We start from the raw sequence: 16,273 nt of genomic DNA on the forward strand, positions 1-16,273 counted from the left end.
TAGTGAATGGCAAAAGAAAACAACCCTTTAGTGGTCTAATCCAGGTAGCCAAAGTAGATTTACCTCTGAAAGACATCTGTTTGCTTTAAGTGAAGTCCACAACAAAAGCCCAGTCTGCCCTTGCTATGTATGCTTGTGTGGAACCATTGCTAGTTCACTGGATAGTGTTCTTTCTTCCTCCCGATTTTAGGTATGACTCAAAAGAGCAGGTTCTTTGGCAGTGAAGTGTTCGTGAGATATATAAGGTGCTAGAGCACACTTTAGAGTGGGAAGCAGTGCTCATTTTAATATTGTTGCATATGATGCATCTAATGATTTCCCATTTGAGATATTAAAAATACATAGCTAGTTCAGTAGTAGGTGAAGTTCATACAGCTGGTTGCTAAAGCAGAAGAAAACGAATCACTGGCTTTGGGCAGAGCATTATACAGTTTCACAGGAAAGACCTTCTGAGACAGTAGCATTGCTGGGACTGTGCTGGATTCAGAGAGGAGCAAAGACTGAAATTTAATAAGAATTTGATGTTTCTTCGACTCATCTTACCTGCAGCTTGATAATGCATGGGATGAATATAGTTGTGGAAACTCAAGAGTATTCAGGAGCTATGTACTTTGGTGGACAGCAGAGATTGTGCCTGTTCTTGAAGCACAATGGAGATTAAAAAATTGGATTTCAGTGTTTGAGACTGGAGGGAAAGAAAAGAGACATTTAGTATTAAGCCTGTATTCTAGTGAATTTTCCAAATGTTTTTCTGGGCCTTAAGAACCATTCATGATGGATTGATGCCTGTTTTGGATTAGTGGTCTAATCCATGATTGTTCACAAAATACCCATATTCATCAGCCTTTGGAGGACAAATAGCTACTTAGAATGTGGATAAACAGTTATAAACACTCTGCTTAGCATAGCTCCATGAGCTGTTACATATTCCTTGAGACACAGCCATCTTGACCTGGCATGGCTGATGAGCACTGACCTCTTGCACAAGGGTTTGTCTATTTTTTTCCCTCCTGGTTGCACTCAAAGGAAGTACTTGTGTGAACCGCTATGCTTTTGGTCATCAGTAGAGGGCTCAGAGCAAGAAACCTGCTTGCCTTCCACATGATGTCAAGAGCAGAAGTTTCTCCTGAAACCTGCTGCCCAGCAACACAACAGAGACCTTTGAGTTATGGTTAGTAGGAGGTTACTGGTGTTCAGCGTTTTTTTGCATCTGCCATTCAGAGAATTTGTTTTATCATAATTATTTTCTTTTTCCTTTTTAACCTTCTAATCATCTTTACAAGGTGAATTGTAAAAGAGGGCCTCACGTAGCCCTCCAGGTTCGAGGAGGGAAGGGCTGGTGAGCAGCTAACAGCAGATCTAGGGCTTTGCTGTCTCCTGTGGTTCCCTGAGGGCAAGAGGACGGGACATGGACATTGTTGGTGTGCAGGGGCACGTGTCTGCTCTCCAGGCCAGCACCGCAATGCTGGCGCTGGGGAGGGGCGGCCAAAACTGGGTCGTGACTGTGGCACGGCTGTATGTGCTGTGGCTCCCGGGGCAAAGCGTCTCCTCACGAACCAAAGGCGCGAGGGAATAAGGGCTGTATTGTATGAAAGGCAACCTTAGCTGGTTGTCTGGCTTTGAAGAGGTTTGCCAGTGAGTTGGAGGATTGCCCTCAGCCAAGCCAGCTTTCAGTGAGGAAGTTTGAGAGGTCATGAAAAGCAGTAGTGTCCTTTTTTTTTTTTTCCCCTGCTGTGTCCTGCCTTTATATGCAGCAGTGCACATGCACTGCCGTCATCCCTTGTGCTTTGGATCGGTGGCTCGGTGTTAGCCCAGGGAGAATTGTGAGTGCCTCCAATTTCTGTCCATGGTGTGGGAACGCTGGAGCACATAATGGCTGCGATTCAAAGACAAATGCGAGCTCTTTGCTACTGATCACTTTGGCAGAAACCCCCAGATGCTCAGAGACTACAGATGGAGCTGATTTGGGGAAAGTTGTCAAAAAAAAACCAACCAAAAAAACCCCACAAAAAAACAAAAAACACACAACAACAACAAAAAAAAAAGACAAACAAAACCAAACGAAAACAACAAACCAAAACCCACCACAACCATAGAACTTTTTTTTTTTTTTAACTCTATGTTTTGCTGTCTTTATAATAGCCTCCCTGTTCTTCCTTTTCCTATATTGTACCGACCAGCTCCTTGCTTTTTAATTCATGCCAGCCAGAGCACAACTGAAAGCTTTTCTTATCAGAGCGTCATTTGTTAGTAAACCAGCAAAGACAAGCTTAACCAATTTTCTTAACCAGTTTCTATGAGGCTCTCCGTTCTGACTGGGCTTTGGGATTTCTCCATGCGCCCGCTGGAGGGACGCGGCTGCAGGAAACCACAGGAGAGGAGCCTCCAGCCATGACGGGCTTTGTTCAGATGCCTGTAGACTGGCAGAAGCTGACTCCCCGCAACACATGGTCTTTCACTTTGCTGCCTCTCCCCAGCTATTGGAGAGGTCTGATGTGCTGTGTGTGGGATTTCTGCCATTTCCATGCTGCTTGGTCATGTTTCCAAACCACACCAGTGGACCCTTGCCTCGGTGATGGAGCTGGCAGGGTTGCTGCAGCCTGTCCCTTTGTGCTTGGCTTTATTGTCACACAGCTCTGCTCTGAGCAAATCCAGTGCCTTAAAGCATATCCTCCTGAACTCTGAAGCTCTACAAACAATCCAAGTTTCCTCCTTCAAATGTAAATGCCCCATCCACCCCCTCAGAGGCTTTGGCTGCCCTACGTGCTATTTGGTTTCAAATCAGTGTGATTAACCGAAGATTTTTTTTCAGACCGTCACTTCGTCATGTTACAGGACTAGCACAGTAAAAAGTTGTAATATCTGTTGGGGTGAGTACCCCAAGCACAGCATTACAGGCCTTTTCCTGCCTATGAATCATCTTCCCCTGAGACCCTGTAGCGATAGCATTACTTTTGTTTTAAGGGAAAAGTCCCTACGAAGGAGACTACTTATCCAGGCAAGAGAGGCTGGCTGTATGTTTTAGGTGTTTTTTTAAACACGTAACTTTTGGATTTATCCTTCAGGAAGGCGCTGCTCCAGGTGTGAGAGGTGAGCGCGACTCCCATGCAGATGCAGCCGGGCAGGCCGGGGCCACCATGTTTGGCGCAGGAGATGCGGTGGCTGTTGGGAAACCCAAATAGTCTTTCTGAGGGAGGTCAGATTATTCCTGTAGAGGAGGATTTCAGTAAAACACGTTAGTCGTGTTGTTTATTTTACAGACAAATTGCTGAGTGCCGCTCTTTAACAGCGGCTTGCGGTACAGCAGCGGGCTGTCTGAACTGCCTGTCCGAGAAAAGAGACCCCAAAGCAGCTCCCAGCAGGCTCATGACACACACACACGCACACACACACGTGTCATCTTTCTGCCACCTTTCATTCTGAACATGTGTGATGCCCAGTGAGTGGAATAAACAAAGAAGTGACCCCCTCACCACAAACCCAGGGAGGGCCAGAGGCTGGATGGGGAGGTGGGTGGGCTTTCACCCTTCCCTGCCAGCTGCAGGGATTTTTCTTTTTGGGAGGGGTCACCTGGCCTCTCAGGTTTCTCTTACAGACTTCATGGTTGATTTAGGGTGGCCTTGTCAAAGGAGAGTTTTAGGCCAAGTAAACCTCATTTTCTTCTTATCAGCACCCAGGTGCCAGTGCCTGGCTCGCTTGTTCCTGTTTGGGCTGCTTTCTGTCTGCTGTGCGTACACGTGTGGTTTTAAGCAGCTGTCTAACGATTTATTATTCCTGTCCCTGTAGGCCCCTGGGTCCCCTCTGTTTGTTATGTAAGGTGAGGCCAGGCTGGCAGCCTGGGGGCTGGTGGGAACCCCGGCTTTGCAGCACAGGTGCAGGTGGATGAAGGGCAGCCGACCCTCCCCGGGAGCCGCTGTTGGGGTTGGGAAGTGGACTCCTGTCCCCAAGCTCCTGCCAGGGCTCTTAGGGCTTCAGCTCAAGACTTGGGAGACTTGTGCTGGGATCTGAGCTCTTTGGTTTTAAACCGGAGAGTTGAGATGCTGCAGCAGCTCTGATTTTTGAGGTGAAATGCCGTTTAATAAATGCGAGCCTGTTCTCAGCCCAGCAGCAAAACTAATGCTGTACTGGAGTGTTAGGACCATTTATATTTTCTCAGCTCTTACTTTCTTGGCTGTTAATTACGGTCTCTTTGTCACCTGCCCAGCTAAGGATAAATGCAGCTGGGGTGTAATATTTTTGGCAAAGTATTTTTCGCTTTTATGTATCCGGATGGAGGCAGAAGGTCTTTTCTTCTCAGGCAGGTAAATAATTAGCTAGCTATCGGCAGCTTCCTTGCTCAGAGAGGGGGAGGAAGGGAGAGCGCGGGCCGTGATGCCCTGTCTGATCGATGGACACGAGCATCTTGTGGCTCTGTTCATTGTTAATTCACTCCTGCAGCACCACTCAGCTGTGAGGTTTCCAGGCGTGCTTGGCAGTGTTGACAACAAAAACATCTGGTCCAAGAATATAGTTCCCTTCTGCTGGCAGCTGCATGAAAATGATTTTGTACATAGTGGCGTACCGCCAAATGCACTTACTTGTACACTAAAGTGCACAGCCTTTATAGAGCTTTGGCAGTGCAGGGTGATTTTTAAATGCTGTGCATAAGTCAGCATTAATCTACCGAAGAAAATCAAAACCTCAGCAACCGATTATATAAAGAACTTGCTTATCACACGTGCCCAGACGTGGCCATACCTTTGTACCTGTCTAACAGCTGTTCCTGTCTGAATACAAAGGAAGGCTTTTGGTCACAGCCTGGTTCTTGTCTGTCCTCTGGGAGGGTTTGGCACAAGCATTGAAGGGAAATTTGCCCCTTGCAGACGTCCCTGAATTTCTCTCGTCAGCAGCCACATTTATCTGTTACTGATAGTGGTTGTCTGTCTCCTCTCTTGTTTTAGGAAGGACCTAGCCTCTGCTGAGGAAAATGTTAGCTGTGAATCAAGTAGTTTGTGTGTCTGCTGGTAAATTGTAATTTGAGTGATTGGACCTGATAATTACAGAGTCATCATCATCATCTTGTCAGTCAGTTGTAAATCACTCTGTAATGGATTTCCTTTTTTGAAAAGAGCTGTATTTCTGAGCACAAGTGTATTTTAGAGGTAAAATACAATATCCATATTCCTTCCTGCTTTGAAAACCCTTAGGGTTATAAGCATGGATCTTGTTCTTAGGTGAACAAGTTGAAGACAGGTCTTCGCTCCAGCGAAGCTGCTCTTGGCCCATATATTTCTAATAATTTCTTTTCTGCTCATTCCTACAGAGTAGCTGAGCTTGGGTCATGCATTTTCACTGTCAGGTTGTAGGTTTCCGGAATGCTGCAGAAGACTGTGGAGGAGCAGAAACCCCAGCTCTGGTCTGGCATCAGTCATGGGCCTGGGTTTGCCCTTTGCAGAAGGAGCTTGGACAGGGTGTTTCTGCGGGTGTGTGTAGGGCTGCGTGTCTCACGACTACTGACCTGATGGTAATCCTCCGTTGTGTCGCTGCTGGGAGGAGCAGTTCTCACCAAACCAGAGAGAGAAGAAAGAGAAGGCAGAGGAGATGGTGGCAAAGGGAGGAGGAACAAGCTTCCTTCTGCCAGCTTTCAAAGTGGTCTTTGCTTGCAATGTCGGTGAAAGAAACTGAAGATATTTTCTGGGGTATTTTTGAAACTGAAAATGAAGTTTGATAAGCATGTAGGGCTTGATCAGTTCTTCTCCCTTCTTCTCACCCCAGCCACCCACAGTCTGCATGGATGGTACATATTCAGCCTGTTTCTTGAACACACAATGGCGGGCTGGTGTTGCAGCTTTCTCTGCCGTCCCTTCTGCTCCTCGTATGGTGAAAGGAATGAGCCTTTGAACCTCGTGGGTCCTCCCAGTCCACGCCTGGCATTTTGCATTTGCAGTCCTTTCTTTGCATAAGGCAAGGGAGAAGGTTGCAGATCACCAGCAGGTTGAGCAGTGACTAATATTGGATCTGTGGAGCTGGAGTGTTTAACCTTTAGGCAAAGATTACCCGAAATTAAAACTTGTAAGGACTTGTGCACTCGCACTGTGTCATTCAATCGTGTTTGTAAGACACATGTACAGATCGAATTATTCCTTTTATTCCCGGGTAATTTACATTTTTTGGCTGCTTCACAAAAGAAACCTTGTGTTGAATAAGTCAGATCATGATCTCACACTAGTCCTTGCTTAGAAGGAGTTTTTTGGAGGCTGTAGTGTAGTCCAAAATTTGAAGTTTTCCTTTTGTGGGTGTAAAACAGAGCACAGATTACCAGCAGCATGTAGAAAGGGCATTAAATACAGCCATTAGGTCCTAAACCAACTTATTACCTTCCATGTTTGGGGACGTGATGGCTGGCTGTTAGGTGTCTTTTCATCTGGCAGATGTATAATACCTCAGACAGAGATACACCACTTCAGAAAAGGAGCATTAAATCTATTTCTTCATAATAACAGGCTAAGTGAGGTTTAGCACTTTATGGAAGTGGATTGGTGGGCTGCAAAGAAAATGCAGTAATCTTGTTTTCAGGGCTTTTCTTTAGTACTGATTTTCTGACAAAATGCAGGGCTTTGTTAGTGTTGCAGACGGAGTTTCAAATATTTTGGAGGAAAAACTGCAGTGCTCGCAACTTTATAATGAGGAGGGTTTGCTTAATTAAAGCCTCGAAGACTCAGGGAATGTGGACACCTGAAGGATTAGCGATGTGTTACAAAGTTTTTCTTCTACCTACCACTTGATTTGGGTTCAGAAGCCAAAGTTGATAATAAATCCTGTAGCCTTCCAGCTGCTGTTTGCTGGATTTATCTGTTGATACTGCTTATGACTGAAGCCTGGATTCATTCTGTCTGATTTCAGGCGTGTAGCGGTTGTGCTGAAGCCTGGAGCGTAGCTGCCCTGGGTGCCCATAATTTAGCATGAGGGGAAAAGTACATGTAGCAGACAGGTCTGTCCAGCCATGGTGGGACTCGTCCCACAGAGAGGTAAAGGGTGGGACTGTGTGTCCTGGAGTACAAGGTACTTGTTTTGCAGCTGCCAGCTGCTTGCTGCTGGCAATTGTGGCAGTGCTTGTTTGTGGTCCCCCAAATTTCAATTTTTTTTTTTTTTTTTTTAAATATATAGTTGATTTTGGAGTACTATTGCCAGTCTGCTCCCTCTGCTTTGCAAATCTGTGTGTTTGCTTTTGGCCTAAATAATTTTATGTATCAAGCAGCGCCAAGCCCTACATCACTGTTGGGCAAAGAAATGGGGGCATGTGGTGGATGAAGCATCTACATTTCTCTCATCAACTACTTCTCCAGCCCTATCTCGTTTAAATAAAGGATCCTATGTGAAACAGCCCAGAGGAAGAACCAAAGTGGGATTACTTTTCCTTGCTCTCCTTTGTTCTGGTCCTGTTTGGGTGTGCATGGTGACAGCTTTGGGCTTGTGATCATGAGCTGTTGGGGTATTTTGTTTGGTTTTTAGCATTTGGGCTTTATTCAATGTACAAAATAAAGGGGTTGTAAATAAATCCCTCTTCCCCTTCATCTACAGGACTTCTTGGTCAGTGTGGGTGTGAGGCTGTATACTGAATGAATCTGTCCTTTAAGGGAATCAGTGTCTTCATGTAATGATAGGTTTTAATGGTCTGTGTGCTAGAAGAACATTCATGTTATGCCAGAACTGCCATTTTTAATGTATTTTACCTTCCAAACCGTTGGCCCAGCAGTGTCTGGACTGCACAGGCAGGGAGGGACCCCTATGTCAGTCCCCTTTGGGAAGGAGATCTGCGCCCCAGGTGGGAGCGTTGGAGCTTTGTGCTGACCCCGAGGGGAGCAGAAACCAAGCAGTGGGCAAATACCTCCCCTGGCTCTGTTGCCCCCAGAGATGCTGCTTTCCTTGGCGTCAAAGGCACACCGAGATTCAAAGCAGAAAAGCTGTGAAATTTTTTGGCTTTGTGCATAAGCCTGTTTTCTGTCCAGCATCTACATCTCATTGTCAGAGCTTTGCATAAAGGAAATTGTTTTAATTTATTGCCTTCACATACAGATCTATTTTTCATATCTGCTAGCAAGGGCTTGTTCTGATCACAAAAAGACTGAGACTGGATGTAGAGTTGTATACCAACGGGTGTTTTTAGCGTGAATAATAGTAATGGAAGTAGGGTATTAAACCTTCCCTCTTTTATGAGGGCTCTGAAGGTGTCAGTACAAGGCTAGCTTGTTGTATAACCTGTAAATAATTTAGGCTTGATGGGGCTGGACAGCTGAATTGTATAGCTGGGATAAACTTGCAGTCTGAGCAGGATACTCTTTAAGTAATTGTGACCAGGATCAAGGAACTAGCCTTGTAAATGGTTGAATGGATTTGCCCTTAGGACGTTTCTCTCTTGGTAGTCTTTGGGAAAACCTTGTGAGGCCCTGGGGTTTTACTGGGGGAGGTCAGCAGCGGTGCAGTCTGTGTCTTCAGTGCAGCTCATTCAGTGGCCAGCGAAGGCACCGGGGGCACATCAGGCAAGAAAGAAAATATTGTTGTCGAAGCGATTGGCAGAGGAGGTAGTTTAGGGGAGAGACAACAGACAAGTATTGTCTTCACGTGGTTTTTGGCTCCTTCCTGCCTGCACGTGATTCCGTCTCCCGTGCCCGCACAAAGCTGCTACACAGGCTCCTTCAGGCAGCACTGGGACCCTGCTTAAAAGCTAGTCCTCCCTCATGCTTTTTTGTCGAGTTAACTTAATTGTTGCTTTATGGCTGCAGCCTCAGTGATGCCACTGTTGCGAACAATTTGGCTCGTTTTCTCTCGTTTCAGATGGTGCCTTTAGCATGCAGTAGAGAGGCTGTTGTGCCAAGGGGAGACAAAGCAGCCTCTGTTCTGCATGTGTTGGGAAGTGTGTTTCTAACCTGCTTGATGAAATCTTGCCACTGAAGGTAACCAAATGTGGTCATAAGGACAGCCCTGTCCTGCCAGCCAGTTCTCACAAAACTTAAGATTTTTTTTTTTTTTTTGACCCTTGAAAAAACTTCACAGCCATCTTCTGCGATCACTGTGCCTCAGCAGACCATTGCCGGTCTGCTGCTTCTGGCAGCACAGCTCTATGCTGGTGGCAGAAGCAGCTCGGAGGCTGGTGGGCAGCTCTTGGTGACAAGATGGGCTCCAGAAGGCTTGTGAATGGTAAAGCCCATGAAGGGCTTTCTCCTCATGGGCTGCATATGTGGACCAGGGGCAAAGTCTGATAGGTACCTTCATGGCATGGGGTGGTGGGGCAAAGCTCCCCACCCACATTACGGCTGGCTGGGTGTCTAGTGCTCCTTCAGTGTCACCGAGTGCATACCATGGCAGAAGCTTTTTCATAATGGTGAACAGTCTTCTAGACCTTTGAACAAGCGTGTTTGGGAAGGACTTGAAGGACGGTGCAGAGAAATGAACATGCTGGTGCCAAGGTGGGGGGAGTCTGTGGGCAAGGGGTCTGTGAAAGGGAGACCTTGCATGTGAAGTGGGACAGGCACAGTGAATGCTGGAAATGAGAAAGTAACAGAGGAGAGAGACAGAAGGGAAATAAACTTGCATGAGGTCTTTAGCTTGAAGCTCAAAGGCTCTTTAAAAGAGTCTCAAGAAAGATGGGATGTAATAGGAAGTTGGAGGCTCTTGTATGTTAAGATTTAGAACTGTATATGGACTTGTTAAATGTTTACTGCACATCTTGATTAAAGTCTTTTCTTTTAAACAGTTTAGGTTTTCCCTCCCAGGAAGCCTCTGTTTGGTATTTTCTTTTAAGAACTATTTTATATAATATTCCCAGTTTTGACACTCTGTTGTGGCATTGGAGAGGATTGCATTTCTCCACGTTGTGCTCTCCAAAGCTGCTCTGCTTTATACGAACTTCCTACCTTGGCAGGCACTGGCAGGGACTTGCCCAGTGCTCCAGATCTCATTGCTTTTGTGGTTTGGTTCCTCCCAAAATTACAGTCTCCTTCCCAGCTTGGAGGCAGAGCCACAGCTCCCAGTTCAAATACTGCGCTGTGTGCAATATTGCCCCAACTCTTCTCGCCAAAACATTTCTCTTGTGTGTGAGAACTTTATTAATGAGTGTGTATATTGTGGATTCCAGCACCAGAAAAGGTCACCTATTGTGCTAGGCACTATTCAGACGTTCCCTGTCCTGGACAGATTCAGCTCCGAATGGATGCAGGCCAGGACTGGTGTGTGAGGGGGAGGGAGGATGTGACACACAAGCAGAATTGTTGTTTCCAAAAGTTGGTGTTGTGATTTATCCAGGGAGACTTTTGTTTGCGCTTGGTGCCTTTTAGGACTTTTTTAATGTAGGTTGAGAGCAGAAATGAAAAGCGAGGGGAAGCAGAAACAAAAATAAAAACTACGTTTCTTGTGGGCTTCTCCTGTTTTTCTTCAACTTGCCTGTTGGGGGGAGAGAGTGAAAGAAAGGCTGAGTTGCTGTGGTTCTTCTGCCTCTGAAGCCAAACCAGTTTCCTCTCCATCACTCCAGGTGCCCGTGGGTTTGCACTCTCTTTCCCCTCCCAGTGCCAGGCGGAGGCTGCTGCCTGTTCCTCCACACAGATCCCAACCCTCCCGTAATTCAGAGACTCCCAAACCCCACAAGCCACTGCTGGAGCTCCTGATCCTCAGCAGCTCAGCTTGCTCTGCAACCCCAGATACAGCATCACCAGCCGCTGTTCTCCAGGCAGCGCAGCTCCCTGGGTATGGGCAGGCAGAGCTCCGTGGGCAGCATTGGGAAAGCAAAGGAAAGGAAACTTGGAGGCTTCCACTTTCCTCATCCCCCTTTGCCTGTGTGTTTTTTGGCTTTCCACTGTTGGGGAGTGGTGTTAATTCTTAAAACACTTTGTTGTAGCTTAAAATGACTGGATGCTGTTTGTGTAGGGAGAGCTAAGATTTGTCACTGTCTCATTTCTTAAATTGGAAAGGAAAGTTAATTAAGGGATTGATTTGAATTCCTCGGCAAACTGACTTAGGAGAGCATATAAATAATCTGGCAGGATAGATAAACTTGCTCGTACCTTCATCACAGAATACTGTTTTGTTTTATCCTTGTTTGGCTGTGTGTCCTCACTCACATTTCTCCTCACCATACTAGTAGGGTAAATAAAATCTTCTGAAGTTGTCCTGAGTTTCTGCTTCCTGACCTGTTCAGTCCCTTTAGAGGGCAGAGTCAACAGCTGGCAGAGAGCAGTGGTCAGGCAGCTCTTCCACCTGGAGGAGTGTGGATGGAAAGTCACCACTTACAGGTCCTGGGACACTTCCTTGCTGTATCTTTTAGGTGTCTTGTTTGTTTTTGGTTTTTAATTCAGCTCCTGAAATGATTTTCTTGTACTACAGATCTTGGAAAGCAGTGTTAATTCCCTCCTTACTTCCCTGGGTATGTTTCTCAGAGACAGATTCTCAAAGGGGTCTTGTATCAGTTGCAGTGCTGGGGCAGGTCAGGACTGTTTTGCTTGGTTTTCTGAGACACCTAGACAATTATGTTTAGGGAAATACATAAAAATGGGGCAGATATGGAGTGACTTTTCCTTTGGTTATGTCCTCCCTGCTTCTGGCACTTCTAGAGCTGTAGTTCCTTTCTTCTCCCTCCCTCCTGTGGTGTCTGGCAAAGTGCTTCTGAATTCCTCATCTTCTAAGAATTTGTATGAATAAGCAGGATTTTCTTGAAGTAATGAGGCAGGGGGGTTACCTTTGGAAAACGTGATGAAATTGCGTAATTGAGCTGTCTAAATTAATATTCCTTACATGGGTCTGCTCTAGTAGTTTTTATTTGACTGGGAGTTACTCCACTGGCACTGAGTTCAGATACTTTAATCATTCAGATACTGAAATCATCAGTTTTGTAAACGGTGATGTAATGAAAATAACAAGTCATTGATTAGCCGTCTGCATGCAAAAAAAAAAAAAATTGATATTTGGCGTGCAGTGATGAGTGGAAGAACAAGCGATGTGAAGGTTTTGTGTTCCAACAGCAAGCAAGGTGATCGGGTGCCACAGGATGGCATGCTGAGAGGTAACATGCCTGGGTTTATTTGTAATGTGCTGATTCAAATGGTTAAAAGTGATCTTAGTGTACATAAGTAGATTTCCGTGCAGGCGTCATATGCAGTTTTTAATCTTCCAGGCAAAGTTGTTTTGATAAAACAGCGCTGTGGTTAGAAATCCCTAGAGATGCTGACATGTCCATTTAATCTCTGAAGGGAAACACATGGAAAGGGAGAGGAAAGCCGCTCCAAGCTTGATTTAACCACGTGAGTCTTGCAAAAGTATAGCTTTCTGCAAAAATTGCTGGTAATCAGATGTGCTGTCACAAACAGACAGTGAATGTGTAAGTATAAAACACTTATACCAGCCCCATCAAAGGCCAGACAAAGAAGGTTTCAATGGGAGTTTGTATCCACAGATAATGGCTTAAAGTGGTAATTGATGCCAGCTGCATAAAATCACTAGGAAGGGCTCACCAGCTGCCTCTCTCCTCCAAGAAAAAAGGATGTACTTTTGTATTTCTTCATGAGAATGACAGTCTCTCTCCTCAATCTGTTTTAATTTTCCCCTTTTGTGATCCTGGTGCCTCTGCAAATGGAGGGGATGTTAGTGGTAGTGGAGCAGCACATGTGTTGTTGGGAGGAGATGAGGGACCTTCTGTCCCCAAGGTCAGCCCCCACATCCAGATCCCCAGCGCGGCCACCAAAACACCTTCCTCTGCACAGAGGGATCATGGCTGCAGCCTGTCCTCCCTATGGCATGTGTGTCTATTGAGGGACCTTGTGTGGAAATGGTCTTATCCGGTGAGATATTTGGGTGGGATTTATCTCACCCTGATGTCAGACATCTGCAAGATTGGTGTCTGGATCTCGGCTAATGACCTCATCCTCCTTTTGTAGTTAAGTGGGGGAAGTAAACACTGTTAGGGCGCACATTGTTTGGCCTCTTTCAGTTGTCCGCATTGGGATGAAATCAATTGTACCCTGTAAAAAACTGTTCCTAAATCAGGAACAGAATAATTTTGGTCTGGCGACTTTCTTGTTTTTTGTGCGTGTGTGCTATCTTACACCAATTGCTGTACCACAGTGGTATTGCAGCTTTCTCCTTGCTGATTAGTCCTCATGATAGTTCTTGTCGCCACCAAGTCTTTGGGACTCAGTGCCAGGGACTTATCGATCCACACTAAGTGGAATCTTCCAAAGCCTGGCAAGAATTACTCTATCCATTTATTTTTGTAGGCTGGAATTTTGGACTGGATTACACTGTAGGTGAGAAGTTGTGCTGTGGACAAATGCTCAATCACAGCTGAAACAGGAGTTTAGGACCCTTATTAGCCTTAGCTAAGGGAGCTGCTTGGGGTTGCTGCAGGCCATTGACCAGGTGCTCTGACACACGACAAAACTGAAAGAGCAGTAGCTGCCTGCAGTCTGCTGGCTCTGTGTGTGCCTTTTTTTGGTTATTGTTTATTCCTCGGTGGTTTTGGGGGGTGTTTTTTATTATTATTTTATTTTTTCAGCGATAGATCCTGTCTAAGCATTCTCATTTTGGTTGTTGTTGCAACAGATAAACATAAACTTTAGGACCTCTTGCCTAATGTATTGTAAAAGCTATTGTGTTCATGTGATGAAGGTAGGAAATACTTTTTTTTATAAAGTCAGTATAAAATAGCAGATTAATCCAATTATACGTATGAACCTTCCTGCATTTAAGTCCCAAACCATTAAGTGTAATGAAGCTCCCACTACAGTTTTTTTGCCTAAATTCAAGGTTCAGTGTGGTTTCTAGTGTAGGCATGTATTCTTCTTCTTTTTTTTAAATATGATCTAAATAAAATCACACAACAGCAAGGGCAGCAGAAGCAGCCAAGGAAGCACCGAGTTAGTGTTTGGCTCAACAAGCTGTTCTGGTAGCGCTTTCTCCCCACGATGCTGTTCACTGGGAACTTTGATTTACAAGATTATTTTACTATTTTGTTTAGTGTTCCAGAAATACACAGTGTTTTACTGTAAAGATGTGTCATGACAAGATTTAAGAATAGTTTATCCCTGGTGCATTTTGGAAATTCTCTTGTAGTATTTTACAAGAAAGCACTGCATCCTGCTATTAGTGTATATGAAATAATTGTTTGCTTTGTAGCATAGGGTGGTTTCTTTTGCTAAGGCCGTGTGTACTAGTGTGTATAAATAGTAAACATGTGCATGTATTAACATCTGCGTATGTCATGAATAGGATATTTGATTGCTAGCATGGTGCAAATTGCAAGGAAGTTTAAGGCTTAAATTTTTATCATGTAATCAGCTTTGACATTACAGGATAATCAAAATACGTGCTACCATTTCTATCAGCCTGCCACCCTAGGGAACAGAGGTTTTGGTCTCTTCCTGGAATCAGTTTAAGGTAGACATTTTCCCCCTGGATATCTAAGGCTAGAAGGTTGTGGAGCGGATGGAGATTGTGTCTGAAGGGGTAAACCAGCTGCATTTCATTCCTCCCCTGAGAGGTGCTAGATGAGCTCCCACTGTCGCGGTGTGGTGTGAGAGAGCTGGGGGAGTGTGCTGGTGGTGGGATGCTGTCTTCTCCTGTATCTGCTGGCTGCCTGCTCAGACATCACCTCAAAGCCTGCCTGGATCCTTTGGTGCAGCGCGTCCCACCGTCACTTCAAAAGCGAATTGTGGGTGGTTTTAAGGAGTTGTTGCGTAGCCTTACCCGTTTTCAGCTCTTTGAAGGGATGGACTCCCTTCAGCTGAGCTGCTCTCTGCTTGGCACCTCACTGAGGTGAGGTGAGCCGGCGTAAATCCTTCCTCTGCCTTTGTGTCCTAGCATCCTGCTTACTGCCCGGGCTCCCAGCTCTCTCTTCCGGATGGGCTCACTCTTCCTCCATGGAGATGCATGGAGAGGGAGGAAACTTGTGCACGACGTGAACCGCGTGGTCAGTGCAGTGAGGGGAATTCCTGATCTCCACTTCTGCTTTCCTGCACCAGTCCTGTGCTGACACCAGGGTGGGGGACCGGGGGCCCTGTGGTCCTCACTGTGGGGCAACCCACCTCGGAGGGGCCGCTTTGGCAGCTGGCTGCACTGGGCCGCTGTCTGGCAGTTAAATAGAAATGGTTGCAATTATCAAAATTAAAGGGAAAAAAATGAGGAAGACAGAAATAACACTCTTTTCTTGTAAATTCACAGATTTTTCTGATTTTCTACTTCTCTGGGTTATATAGAATAAAAGCCTGGTAGCTATGTATTTGCTTAAGGTATTACAAGCACAGGGATTTTAAAATCCTGTCCCGCTCCATCATTGAATGAAGTCCAGTGCATCCTTCATTTGCCTTTTTCCGCTACTGAAAACTTGGAACAGTAAAGCTCTGTTTCAGACCATCTCAATAAGCAGGATTTTGATGGCATGATCATGAGATGTGCTTACTGAGTGTGATGCTGGTATAAATTAAACTTGTAAAAATCCACTTCTGTGAAAAAGAATAGGAAATAAATACTTCATATGGTGTATTAAACATATGGTGTTTTGTTTGTTTGTTTGTTTTTCCAAAGGATGAGGAAGAAGAAATCAAACTGGAGATTAATATGCTAAAGAAATATTCTCATCATAGAAATATTGCAACTTATTATGGTGCTTTCATTAAGAAAAGTCCTCCAGGACATGATGACCAACTGTGGGTAAGCAGAAATTTCTCAAGCATGTTCATAAACCTTTCCCTTTTGGATATAGTTTGAGAATGACATAAAATATCACATTATGGAAAGACGAAGTAATAGAATTTGGTGCTTGCCCAAACAGATAGACAAGTGAATCACATAGGCTAATAATGCATCTTTAAGAACATGGCTGAACCAAGATTTAATGTTAGCAATGGATTTGCTCTTTAGGTAGCTTTTTTCCCCTGTTTCCCAGATGGATGGTAACATGTTTCATGGGAACAAGGCAGATGAGCTGAGCAGTAAAAATGTGTGGCTGTAAAAAGAAAACTGCACTTGAAAATTGTACCCATTACATTTCTCATCCCACCTCATCTACATCCTCTAGGTCAGAGGTGTCCAACTCATTTTCACCAGGGGCCACATCAGCCTCACGTTTACCTTCAGAAGGCAGAATGTAATTTTAGGACAGTATAAATGTAACTACTCCTGCTCTAGAGGATTGAAGTTTGGGTTTCAAATAGCAGGCTACAGACATCAGTGCATTTTCTTCCATAAATAAATGGGAGTTAATAAACTGTGTTGCAATGGTGCGATCAGTTTGATTCCTCCAGCATTGGAT

The 16,273-nt window shown here is 45.1% G+C and overlaps 1 protein-coding gene across 9 annotated transcripts in view; it reads left to right on the top strand.

Annotated features, from left to right (window-relative positions):
* Positions 1-16,273, top strand: part of MAP4K4 (mitogen-activated protein kinase kinase kinase kinase 4) — a 164,110-nt gene that overhangs the window by 89,066 nt on the left and 58,771 nt on the right. For all 9 annotated transcript variants that reach the window (XM_082072911.1, XM_082072912.1, XM_082072915.1 and 6 more), the window contains exon 4: positions 15,547-15,672. In XM_082072911.1, the coding sequence (XP_081929037.1) occupies positions 15,547-15,672 (126 nt within the window). The remainder of the gene's footprint in view (positions 1-15,546; positions 15,673-16,273) is intronic.

This window comes from Streptopelia decaocto (assembly GCF_964273445.1).
Source record: "Streptopelia decaocto genome assembly, chromosome: 1".
In the NCBI taxonomy this organism is placed as follows: Eukaryota; Metazoa; Chordata; class Aves; order Columbiformes; family Columbidae; genus Streptopelia; species Streptopelia decaocto.